The following is a 13,479-nucleotide window of genomic DNA, read 5'->3' on the forward strand; positions in this document are numbered from 1 at the left end:
CAGGAATAACAGTTAAATTAGTAGAAAATGTGTTAAGATTAGATTATTCAAATACAAACTGAAAATAATGTTTGTGGAAAGAACAAATGCTCGACAAAACAGCACTTGGACCATCTTTCATTTAGCATTTATGGGGAAAAAATGGCATTATTACATAGAGTCCATATATAATTTGGCATGATAAAACAGGTCAAAAAATTAGGTTACATCTATTCAATTATGAGTACAGTAACATGAATATTCCATATATTAATGAAAATTTGTTTGCTTTATTACTGTGCAAAACAAAATATACATATCTACTGAATGTGTAAGAAGTACAGTATCAGTGAATGGGCCCCCATAGTGACACAACACTTGTTTTATGTATTTGCAATTAAATGACTGAATGCTGCTATAAATACTCCTGTTTGCCAATGAATTAAAAAAAAAAAAAACAGTAATCAGCATTGAACCTAAATTGAGACATGTGATGATGGCTTACATGAAACAAACATCAAAATAATTACCCTGTTATGTGCCTACAACAGTAAGATACTAACCATTTTAGTCATTTGCTGGCGTGTCTGATCCAAATATTACTGATTAATATGAGGTAACAACCAGGTCATGCATGAAAATAGCAAAAAAACAATTATGTCAGAGGACCACATCTGGGCAAAACAGAGAGAAAATCAGCAATTATTGAGAAAAGAAACAGGCTAATTTGATTGGCAATTATTTGTTAAACATAGAAGAATAATGTAATAGCTCTTAACATGGTGGATCTAATGGTCACCCCTGCTCCACCTCGGTGAAGTCACATCACAAGCCTTCTTAGAGGCTCTTAGTCAAATCCTTTGCTTCATTCATCACTGTCAACATGTTATTGTCAACGCATTTGAGGGAGATAACATGAATGTGACAGGCCTGTTAGAGGCCACAACACTCCTTAAAACAGACCAGTCCAAGAGGTTTGAATGGAAGCTAAAAAATAATACACACTCAATGAGGACCCCGTGTACTCGATGAAATTTTAAAGGAAAATTCCACCCTCAAATCACTTGCATCATTTGTTGAGAAACTTCTACTTCTGGAAACAAAATTTATTTCTCCAAACAACACAGGACCTGACATTTAATACTCATGTTTTCAATCAAACTCCATCGTAGCTGCACTGGAATTATCTTACCATTACGTCAGGGCTAGACCATCCAGCTAAATAACAGAAAGGACCTAGAGGTGTGAGATAATTCACCAATAGCTGTTCAGTAACAGCGTTGAAGTGTTTTAGGGTGGATTTCTCCTTTAAATCTGGACTGAATTAAACCACCTTTTGTTTTCAAAGGTGCTCTCACCAGGCACAGCATCTCACATATCCTCATGGCAGCTCCTCCCCTCGACACACAATTAACAACAAAGTCCTGAAATTGTTTCCAGCCAATGTGTACCGCTTAGGAACAAAAAAAAAACAAAATATAGTACTGTGAAGCTTATGAGAACCAATCTGACAAGTCATACTGTAACGTTTTTTTTTGTTTGTTTGTTTTTTACAACCATTCAAATACAGTCTGTAAATTCTGTGAAAGATTCAAGTTTTGTGTGTGGCTTTAAAACAAAGAACTGAACTGATCAGACACCTGTTATGATGCAACATTGACAATGACCGATTTTTAAGGAGTCAGTCCTGGTCCTCTTATTTCTGGACTCAACCATTCAGGAGATCGAATGACACACAGTCGCAGATGTATTGCCTTAAGGCCGTCCATCAATCTTTACACCACCAATGGAAATCCTCGTCCGATATAAACAGCAGCTGCTCTTTAACCGTTGTGTGCAGATGGTTTGATATTCGTATTAGTGTCAGGTTTTAAGGGAAAATACTGCAGGCATCATCTGCTCATGTGCAGACACTTTGCTAACAGGATCTGGCTTGTTTCATGGGGCTAACCATTTTTGATTTATACAAAATTTAAATAGAAAAATTCAAAATTTTCAAATGGTCTGCATAGATTTTTCCCCATCTGTATAAGTAAATCACAAACAATGATTCCCAATTATTTGCTATTATAAGGCTGTTTTTTGAGCTGCATTCAGCATTTAGAAATCATGCTAAAATCAACACTACACTCCTCTGAAAGGGAGGACTGTACTATACGCTACAGACTATACTTGTAAAGTGCTGTCCAATCGTTTTGTTATACGTTTGTTCCTGATCATATTTGACATGACAGCCCAACTTCAGGGTTTAACAACACACAACTTTCTTTTGATCAGATTCATCCATAACACTGTCAAGATTTTTAAAAAATAAAATGATACCCGAGGATCACATGCTTTTGACTGCAGACAAATAGTGTGATAATTGATATTAGGGTGCGTGACACAGATAATGCTACTCCAAAGACATCTACAGTACGTGTACACCATCTGCGCTTCCAGACAGGACTGATCAAGTTTATTTGCACTTTTCCAAAAATTCCTTTCCACTTGATTCCTGCTTATCGAATCCTGCAGGCGCACAGTGCTGAATCCATGAGCGGTCTTTCTCCAGTCCTCAGTCTGTGTCCAGAGGATCCGTAGCTACAGACATCTGCTTCGTTAACTCTACTGCAAGTTCAGCGACACTGCAGAAATGTCCTTAACCATCCATCCATCCATCCATCCATCCACTCACATCAGCTGGTTCGTGGTTGGCTAACAGGTCAAAAGTTACAAGGCAAATTTCAGGCAGTTTTCTGTTTGACCAGACGGTTGCAGTGATGATGCTCTGGAGGCTCTGGCAGCCGTGGAGCAGTCTGTGTTCTGGTGGGCAATGATAGCTGGAGCCTCGCTGGTTTGTGTATTTCCGTTCTGTACGCCATTTTTTTGTTCAGAGCAGAGATAAGAAGTCGAACACTGTTAGCTTGCGGTCCCTTGGTGCTTGAGGACTGAGTAGACGTCGTCTACTTTGCTCAGCCTCTCGAAGAAGGGGATGAGGTCCAGCAGCTCGGTGTCGGACATGTCGTCGAACCACGAGGCCACAGGCACCTGGACCAGAACGCAAAATATCAGCAACCGCACCACGAACGTTACTCACGATCCTTTACACTCCAGCACTGATTTTTTGGGGGATTTCTGTGATGCACAAATTTGCTATAAGCTGAAACAGTGCGTAAAACAAGAAACAGATGATGCATTTTCTGGGTCAGTCATGTCAGGGACTCTCTCAGGCAGGTGAATAATTCCACAACAGCGTCATGACTGAGGTGCTGTGTGTTGTCTGGGGATACTCACTGCGTTGTCGGGGTGGAAGACGTAGGAGGCAGGGGAGTTGTCCACGATTATGACCTTGTTTAGGTCTCGACCCAGGCGACTCAGGTCCTTGACGTAATTGCCTCGGTGGAAGACGCAGGACTCCCGGAACAGGCGGCAGCGGAAAGCACCCCACTTGTCCAGGAGGTCAGAGACGGGGTCTGCGTACTGAAGCCGCAATAAAAAAAACAATACAAGGACTTTAAAGCCTGTCATACGATTTGTTTTTTCGTGTGTTTTGATGTCACTTTTGTGACAGCTGTGTTCTTTGCTCACCAACTTCTCAGCCAATCACATGCCACCCGCCTCTCTTAACAAAGCAAGCTCAACAGCCGCTACCAAATTTAGCCAGCAACAATGACTTCTGGCAAAGAATGAATGCAATGTCAAAAAACATGTGATTGTGCGCACTCGTTTACAATTGGACGCCACACAGTCGTTTCTCACCTTGGCTAAACTGGCAGTGAACAGGACACACTCGAACAGTTCTCCCATTCTCTTCAGGAACTCATCGACATGGGGCCGCTTCAGGACATACACCTGGAGTACAGAGGAATTTTTAAACCAGGTTCCTACACCACTAACACTTCAAAATAAAACATGTTTCTACACCCCTTCGCTGCCTGAGGAACTATGACGCTGTCTTTTGGTGTTAGATATTATCTGTGCAAACGATGACTGGACAGTTTGAGGGTTTACTGTGCCACATGGATGTAGCAGACATTACAAACCTTACAGGCGCTTGAGACTTGCATATAAAACTAAATATACCCACACAGATCACAGGCAGACAAGCATTTGGCTCCAGAAGTAAAATCCTGGACTCGTTCTTTGTTCCTTCGCCATTTTTTTCTTCCTTCTGCGGTGTCCGCGGCAGAGGGAAGCGTTCCTGAACCAAGTCATCCGGAATAGGCTGTGCTTGTCTGAACAAACCTATCCTGGATTACTTGAATCAGGCCCAGACCCACGGTATGTCATCCATCTCCAAGCAGCCATCTTCAAATCCCTTAAACGCCGACAGCACCTACTACACTCAGCAATTTGAACTTAAGAGCACGGCTGTCACAAGACCACAGCGACAGCAGGGAACTGCCATGTTGGCGGACCGCAGATGACAAGTTACAGAATGAGGTTTGCTGAGGTTACTGAGTGAGGCCACCATTACCTGGTGTACTGTTCCATCAATTTCCACAGGAATTATGAAATCTGCGTTGTTCACAGGCTGTTGGAATGACACAAAAAGTCGATTTTAACAAACAAGGCAGAAAAGTTTCTCTACTGCAGGCATAGCTAAAAAACATCAAGTGAAAAACATCAAGAAAGCTTCCTACGAGGAGTGAGACGCTCCATCCTCACCAGATAAAAAAAGACTGGTATTATTGGAGGACAAACACAGCTAGAGGTAAACAGTCTGCAGTGTGTGTGTACATAGAGGAGCGGCTGTGTTTATCAGGGTTTAAGAACCAGCTAGTTTGGGTTTGGTATTTGCCAGCGATGGCAGAAATGTCACTGTCAGAGCCAACAACAACCACATGAGTTTTTATACTATTATACATCACTATCTCATGATGTCATGTGCTCAAAGGGTACAACTATGGTCTAAAGCCCTTTTCTTCTTTAAAAAAAAGCCCAACTCATATCTCCTCAGTCCTTGCATCAGAAAGAAAATTAAAAAACACTGAGTGTATATTTTGCATAGTTGCAAGTAATTAATGCAACAATGTTGTTCTTCAACCTTCTTACCTTAAAAGAGCTGTGAACTAACGTCTCATCCAGATCTATGACCACACAGATCTTTCCAGAGTCTTTTGACTTCACTGGAGGCAGAAGTGGTTTCACCTGGATCTAAAAATAACACAAAATGAATATTTGAAAGATGACAGAATAGAGAGTGCAAGATGGAGGGAAAAAATGCAGGTGAAATCTGTCTGACCTATCAACACAGATTTGATCTTTCCACTGCTGTCAAAACAGGACTAAAATGCGAGCAGCGAGACAAAAGGTAAACACACCTTGGAGACGGTTCCGTTCTCTTCCACCAGCAGAGGGGCGTTGTTGTTGACTGGTGGGGGCTCAGGTTGGTCCCGACACAGGCAGCAGAAAAGGCTGGAAAAGAGGCCTCTGCTCCTGGGCTTCTTGGAAGACAGAGAGGGGGAAGAGCCTGCAGAGAGTGGTGGAGGAGGTCACTAAGCTGTTTGGGATGCAGAGACAGGTGTGCATACCTTGCATTGAATTCGAAGTGACTGCCAACATTTCCCATCATGCACGAGGCATGCTGGACTGAGCAGTGTCAGATTAGTGCATCCCTAAATTATCATAACAGGCGATTCATTTAAATTACCAAATTAAGCAAAAAACATCATTTTGAGACTATGTGCTGCTTTTTCGACCGTTTTCTATCGTTATAAACTGTCTCTTTATGTTTTGGACTGTTTAATATCTGGAGACACAGCCTTAGACTTGAGGAAATTTAGAAAGTTTGATGGACTAAATGAGTAATCAATAGTTATATAGATCAGACTGAGATTTCAGCCTTTATGGAAAATAAGACACGTGAGCTGTAATAACTGCTCTTTATCCACAAACTGGTGACTCCATCTTGGTGAATGTGTGAAAACAGGGAAAAAAGCACATCTAGCTGCTTTCCTCATACTTTTGTCATGTGCACAAACCCTCCTGGAGACACACGTCCCTGCCAGGAGCTGTTGCGTAACCACCTCTCTGATGTCAGCAGCAAACAGCCAATGAACACTGAGCACTCCAACACTTCAATAAAGACACCATAAGCACATCGTGAGTTTGTTGTGGGTTGCAGAGGAGTGCAGATGTCACATGGCCGTATCGAAATACTCACTCAGCATAATAATGCATGTAACACTGAATGCAGTGCCTGGCTTTTGTGTATGCTGTATTTAGTATTTGTATGCCCTTTGTACATCTTTTTAAAATTAGCCTGATTTGCATATAAGCGTAACACCAGTGGAAACTGCATGTAACAGTTGACAGATAATTAAAATAGCCTATTTTAAATGTCAATGTACAACAAAATAACCTTCATCTGTTAAGAACAATTTAAAACACTAAATACAACAAGCGACAAGCAACATATTTTACTCCACTTTTCAATCCAAAGTGAGTTGTTTAAGTCCAATAAGTAAAAGGAGGATGATTGTTTCCTGTCTTCATGGCACACTTTACAAACGAACAGGGTGAAAATCAGCTTTGAAGCTGCCTTAAAGCTGCTTTTCAGTTTGTGTTAAACTAGTTAGACTCCAAGTGTCAGACTTTTTCTCACCCTCTGGCTGCTTTTTCAAACAACATAAGCCCCAGTTGATCCCTGCCAATGACACGATGAACCAGACAAACTTGGCGAATGAGGTTTTGCTCTCACACCCTGAGCTCTGTCAATCAGTGAGGTGTGACAGAGGAGGAGCTGTGCACCTGTACAGTTCAACAGGTATAAAGCTCAGTCCTTGTTTATTGTGCGGTTTTATATCTTCAATTTAAGCATGTAACTCCTGTTAAATGAGGCAATTTTTGGATCAATCATTTTCTTCTGTCAGTTACAGAATACATACGTATGTGTAAAGTGAGGCTGCAGCTAATGCTTATTTTCATTTAATTGTTTTGTCAGGAACAAGCCCGAAGCCCAGGATGATGATCTTCAATTGTCTTGTTTTGTCAAACAAAATCCAAAGATATTCCATCTGCTATCACATATGATAAAGAAAGCATCAAATCCTCACAATTAAGAAGCTGGAACCAGCAAGTTTTTGGCATTTGCTAAATCAATGACTAAAAGGAATATTCTAATTGGAGGGATTCCCCCACTCCCGCACACATGTTATATTTGTTCTGTTATGTTACTAAAAACCTGGATTAGCATTTCACGGTCCTGCATCCACAACTTTGATGTGGACATTGAATTGTAGAAGAAGCGAAGTACTGTACCATCTGCTTTTCCAAATAAACAATAATTGAAAAAAAAAAGGAATATTCTACTGTCAAACGAGTTTCTGATTAATTTTCCATCGTCTGATCATTGCAGACATAACTTTATTTGAAAATCAAGAATAGATCTTAAGTTTCCAAAGAGCCCCCGTCAGACTGAGTGAAAGGTGTATAAAATGATGCACCAAACATTTTTGAATACTAGCACTTGAATAACCCAAAAACCAGTTTGTTCCTTTTGTCTTTCATGACTTCATCTTCATGACGTCATCCTGAAAGGTCAGCGGGCTCACGTCTTAGAGGGGGAAATTTTAAGGTGGCATCAGGAGCTTCAGGCGTCACGCTCTTAGCTTTATTTAGCTTGTTTAAGTCATTCCCATGAAAGTTTATGACAGTCACCGACTATTTCCGGTCTCACAAATGTTTGTCGGGCCAAAGCTCTCCAGAAATCTCTGATCAAAACTCCTCCCCGCTTTTCTGTCTGGTAGACTTTGTTTCGGCCTCTTTATGCACCGTACTCCCTCTCTCTGTCTGCCCGTACGTGACTGGGTTACCAACACACAAGCCTCTGTTGTGCATCTCTCACGCCTCTTTCATTCTCTCTCCGCCGTGCCCTCCTACTGCATTTGCGGACTCAAACCCCGGCTGACCCTCCGCTGGCCTCTGCCGCGCTCGGGCCAAAACAGGAAGAGGAAACAGACGGTATCAGCGGAGGAAGCTGCTCGCCACCATGTTTTAGCACAGCAGGAGAAGGAGGCTTGTGACATCTGGCGAGTCGAATTCACGTCAAATCGAAAAGGCAAGCTTTCAATTTGTTTGTGTGTGTCTGAGTGTCATCTTCCATTTTTCAGCTTTTATGAATTCAAACAGGCATTTTGTTAATATTTCTTTAACTGTTATAAACTGCAATCTCAAAAAATAAAGTCTAATTTGGACCAGATAATGTCACCTAACAACAAAAATACAACCTTCAGAAAGAGGAAATTTGTGATGAAGCCAAAATAAACCAGATTTTAAGGAATCTTCATAAGGCCCTTGTGTTATTATTTACTCCCTCATGTCCTTACTCATTTTGTTCTTTACTCCTTTGTTTGCTTTTTCACTCCCTTCATCCCACACTCCTTCGCTTACATCCTTATAAATTTAAATTTCCAGCCTTCACTCACGTGTCCTCATTTGCTTCCTCGAGTCTCTGTTGGCTTCAGTACTCATGTATTCTATCACACGCCTTTCACCGGGAAAAAGGACGAACTGGGTGCTGACCACAAAACACAGAGCGTGTATTAATTCATAAAAAGGGGGCATTATGAAGATGACAAGAAGGGAGCTGGAGAGGAACATACTGCAGGCAGTCTGAGAAAACATCCCCTGACTACTTGTTTAACCTGAATCATCAAAAAGGACACGGCTTGTTGCTGTGTCTGCCGAATAAATGTGCTTTATAATGCATCAGAAGTGAGTTTATCTGGCTTGAAAAGGTTGTGCTGTATTTGCAGCCCCATCCAGCCGGTGCTTTCCAAGCTTTTCACTGCTCTGCTGCTAAAACAATGTTCAGACAATTCTGGCGTCCTTAAAATAGGTTTCCATTACAAGCACAGTAAAGAGAGCCACGGAAACACAATTTACAATCAAGAGAGAGCAAATCCTCTTGTTTTAGAGGCTGCAACAAGACAGCATTTGGCATAGTAGCTTGAAAATTTACTGAAACAATGAACTGATTGTCAAAGAAATCTGCCACATTAATTTTCTATAAATTTTCAAATGCTAAAATCACTTGGATGTGACCCACCCATGTGCTCCAATTCCAAAATTTAAAGCATCATAAATGCAGAAGTGGCATCTAATCCTATCGTATTTGAAGCTGTGGTTTTTAACGTTGTGTTTAACAACCCTGCACACACACATCTGGTTTCAAACAAAGATGAAACAAGCGTCTGATGTGTATTCCTGTGTTAAGTCTCAAGTATTAATAATGCAGGAAAAAGCATGTGTAGGCAAAAGAAACACATGTTGGGCAAGCAAATACCAGCTTTTAGGAACATTTCTGTTGAATGCACAGTCTGTAAAAAGAGGTCTCTCAATCAAAACAATGAAAACAAGAGATGTAGTTTGATGACGTTGTGAAGTCGTGTGGGATCATGGGAGTTGTTAAACATTACACACCCCAACACAGATATAACATAGCACAGGTCCAGTTGTTTTCAATGCGGAAATGTTACATATTGTGTATTGTGTAATTATAAATACCAGCAGATTAAATGCAGCTCTACCTACTTCCTGAACATGACCGGTGGATTAGGCAGAAATGCCGACCACAGCGTTTTATGTCCTGTCCCATAACTTACAGAAAATTAATAATTCAAATACTGCTGTAAATCTGCATGACATCAGTGGGGAATCAATCACACACTAAATCATGCACTCATGATAAGATGCTTATCAGATCATTTCATCCGTTCAGAATCCATTTTCGGATCTGACAGTGTCCATGGTTTCCTGTAATCAACGCTTCCACTCCCATTCCTGGCCACTTCCACCTCCCTGACTGCTGAACTTTAGTCACATTTTAAAGTTGGTCATTATCTGTGGCTGCTGTGATGTCAAACAAATGGAAAGCAGTTTCACCTAAAACTGGAAGGGCCTGAACCAAGTGGGTCTGATGCTGGTCGTGACAAAGTTGACAACAGTTTAAAATTGGCCTTAACTGGTAACAAGGATTCAACTAATTTTAATGATTTAATTCCTTGAATTGAGCAGCCTCTAAAACAGCTGTTAAAAATGAAGACTAAGTGGACTTGTATTCGCCAAAATAATCAATAAAATGTGCTAAGAAGGAACAGTTTCATGCAGATTTACGGTTTGTGATCAAACAGTTGTGGCAGATATTTCATAAGATGGCACTGACTGTCTGATATGTGAGCATGCACCAGCATGGTTTGAGGCCAGGTTACAGAAGCTACTAAGCCATAACTTCAGGTAAGAGATGAACTGGACCAATGCTGGATTTTTATCTTAATGCCCTTAATGACACCAAGATACTCCTAATACTACAAATATACAGATGTCCAAAACATGCATACTCCGGCTAGCCTTGAGCGTAAGAAGTCTGCTCTACCAGCATTCAGAGGGTCTCTACCAGTGGACCCCTGAGTTATCTTGCCTTTTCCGGCCTTTGACCCCATTTTTAGGTCCCGAAATTCTCACCTTACAGTGTGGTTCCAGAGTAGTCATGTGAGGTACCACAGATTTGTTTTGATTATTTCAAAATTATGTTGGATTTCAGTTTGCAACAGTGCTTATTTATCAAAAGACATGCAAATACACAATCATAGTAATCTCCAATTTTTCTGAAAGCATGTTAAGCAACACCTTGGTCAGTCTTGACCCCAAAGCTGGGAAACACTTGCTACAACTAAATCCCTATTTGCACATGAGTATGACAAGAGGACCTCATGTGATGTCGATGTTTAGTGCAGTGCATTTGCACAGGATACGCAAATAAGCATTTCACTCAAATTTACCTACACTGTCCCCCAAGCATGATGTCAAGGCTCTGCGTAACATTCGCTTCTGCTTCCTGGACGACAAAAGCAATGAGCCTCCAGATGATGCTCCCAAAACGCTGTCAAAGCTTTAGTTTATAATTCTTGACCAGGAAAGAGGCAGAAAAAAGGCGGAGGAAAAAAATCTTGCAAAGAGGCTCCAAAATCTCAGAGATGCAGACTCACACAGGACTAACATCATCACTTGACCTCTGTGTCTGTGCTTCACTGATCGCACAGGATTAAGATCACAAACGACCTCCACAGTTATTACAACTTAATAGAGGTCCCCAGGTAAACGTCATTTCAGCTATAAGCTTTGAAGCGCAGAGCTGATGTGCTTCCTTGAGGGACAGAATCAGTGCTTCAGCTGACGTTTTGTTAGGTACTTTTACAACTCTGGAGCTAACAGTGTCTCTGCATTCGGTGGGTGACGACGAAAGCAAAACTGCACAGATCCTCTTAATGCAACCTGAAACTGCAGCGAAACTGAAAGTAAAAGTTTTCATTTGCTGAAGCTAAGAAAGGATGGATTTTATAATGTCACGATCTCTTTGGGCAGGGTAGAGCAAACATGTTTGGAGACAGCAGCTGAGTGTCAGTGAGTTAATGTGTCTACTAAGCATGGGGACACACTTACATAACAGCTACTACACATTTACAAGGAGGCCACTGCTTGAAATTTCAGCTTATCCTTTAATGTGAAAGGATGCAGGACCATACCTGTGTGTGCACAGCGTGTCTGAATGTCTTTCACTCCAGACATAGTGTTAATATCTGTGCTGTCTGCACTGCACGTGACAGTTCACAGGCTGGAAGTGACACAAGTCAGAAAAAAAAAAAAAAAACATGAGATGGCGGCATTTTCTCAGGGATGATGACCGCCAGGCCACCTGATTATTCAGTAACCTGCATTTACACTCTGTGGTATCTCACTGGTGTGTGTACAGTGGCCGCGCCACAAATCCATGTTAGTGAACACAGAACTGCTAACGTCTCACGGTGGAAAACAGGCTTTCCTTTCTGAAATGTGACAAGAAAAACGAGATATGAGGAGATGAAACACACTTCTTACTTTCTCAGTGCAAAAAATGTCATCACAGCATCAGATTATCACATTGACGCCACTATTACACATATTTGAAAATACTTTTTATTTTTCATAAGCAGATTTAATCGCTGTAATATTCTGAGGATTTAAAGTGGGTTTGTTACAATGTTACAGTCATCTTAATCAAGCGTTGGTACGTCATTTCCTTTCATTTAATCAAAGGCCAAAGGGCCGCAGCCATAACCCAAGACCAACACAGCAGTGACAGTTTCAGTGCTCGAGCTTGTTTTCAGTCCACTTTCCTCGCAGTGGTATTTATAATTGTGACTTTACTGCGTTGTTGCAGTAAACTTGAGTAGTCTGTGGTTTCTGGGTTGAGGATCGTGAACTTTGAAAAAGTTTTTTTTTTTTTTACATGAGCGCACAGCCCAAGCGGGACAGAAATAAAAGGCGCTTACCCCTCTCTCCTGCGGCTTTACTTCCCTCTTCATCCCGGCTGACTTGGGTGATTACTGAGGACGGATTGTCCATCACATCCAGGTCTGGTCCAGAGTGCTGACCTCACACTTTAAAGTTAGAGATTGTTCGCCGACTCGCTGCCGCATTAAACCAACTTAACATGCACGAACACGAAGCCGAAGCGGCCCGGAAAACATCGCAACAAGTCGACTACAGCGCGTCCATTACACTTCGGCTGCGGTCGTCCGCTCGGAAAGCCGCTGAAGTTTGAAAGTCTGGAGGTTGTAAAACATTTGTCAAGGAGATACCAACTTTGATTCAATATGGTGCTCAACTCCGCTCGCAATTTCAAGATACAAACATGGAGGTTTCAAGGCTTCCCATTTCACTTAAAGTGGCGCAGTAAGGGAATGGCCGCTTACGACCCTCCCTTTCCTGGCATCTACAAGTTTGACGATGATCCCTTAAAGTAGCCCGCAACAAAGTTACTCAAAACTTCGCTAAGCTAACAGGCTAGCTGACCGGACTTCTTGCAGTCTAATATGCTATTCTTAGATACTACCGGAAAACAAATATTACGCATTTTACACTGTAAATCTAGTTTATTTTGCTATTGCACGTTGCCATTCTTTTTAAAGATTAAATAGATTATCCGCAATTTATTTATATGCTACAATTAGCAAACTGACTGCGGCTAACGGCTAGTTCTGCGGCACTGCGATGCATTAAAGACACCAATGTACATTATGACACCGTTTACATCGTGTTTCCAACTTATTGACGGACAAGTTTCGGTGTGTGATTCTATCGGGTTATAGTCGCTGTGTAATAACCGCACTTACTAAAAACTTTCTCGATACCAAACTTTGCAGAAGTCGCAGCAAAGAAACGCCCAGTTTGGGTCCCCTTGAAACTGCCTAAAGTAAGGGGTCGTCGCACAAGTGCAGCCTCTGTGTCTGGCATAGTTTTTTTTTTTTTTCTGTTGTACAAAACAGCAGCAGTGGGACGTCTGACTACTGGTGTGGGGTCCGATTTTTTTCCGCTTACTTTGACTGACACGCTGTTTTAAACGAAATGGATTAGTTTGTAAAGACTTAATGTTTTGCAGTCATTTCTCAGCCCTAAATAATTGTACTGCTGCTGTTTTCTCTGAAAATGTTCGTAATAAAAATAATACTTTATTTTACAGTACATTTTGTCAGG

At 41.4% G+C, this 13,479-nt stretch overlaps 1 protein-coding gene across 1 annotated transcript; it reads right to left on the reverse strand.

Annotated features, from left to right (window-relative positions):
* Positions 1 to 107: 107 nt before the first annotated feature.
* LOC121627336 (carboxy-terminal domain RNA polymerase II polypeptide A small phosphatase 1-like) lies at positions 108 to 13,171 on the reverse strand. Its single transcript, XM_041966190.1, has 7 exons — positions 12,276 to 13,171; positions 5,286 to 5,434; positions 5,017 to 5,118; positions 4,439 to 4,495; positions 3,721 to 3,813; positions 3,256 to 3,441; positions 108 to 3,009 (listed from the first exon to the last, which is right to left on the reverse strand). Exons 1-7 carry the CDS (start codon positions 12,346 to 12,348, stop codon positions 2,881 to 2,883), a joined length of 789 nt encoding a protein of 262 aa, XP_041822124.1. The 5' UTR covers positions 12,349 to 13,171; the 3' UTR covers positions 108 to 2,880.
* Positions 13,172 to 13,479: the final 308 nt, after the last annotated feature.

The sequence above is a fragment of the Chelmon rostratus genome, chromosome 24 (assembly GCF_017976325.1).
Source record: "Chelmon rostratus isolate fCheRos1 chromosome 24, fCheRos1.pri, whole genome shotgun sequence".
In the NCBI taxonomy this organism is placed as follows: Eukaryota; Metazoa; Chordata; class Actinopteri; order Chaetodontiformes; family Chaetodontidae; genus Chelmon; species Chelmon rostratus.

Bases quoted from the DNA above. Each gene is read 5' to 3' on its own strand.
- LOC121627336 (XM_041966190.1), bottom strand. From the start codon at position 12,348: ATGGACAATCCGTCCTCAGTAATCACCCAAGTCAGCCGGGATGAAGAG. The intron at 5,119-5,285 runs GTGTGTTTACCT...TGTTATTTTTAG, and splicing joins AGAACGGAACCGTCTCCAAG to ATCCAGGTGAAACCACTTCT. The intron at 3,442-3,720 runs GTGAGAAACGAC...TTGCGGCTTCAG, and splicing joins TCACTGCCAGTTTAGCCAAG to TACGCAGACCCCGTCTCTGA.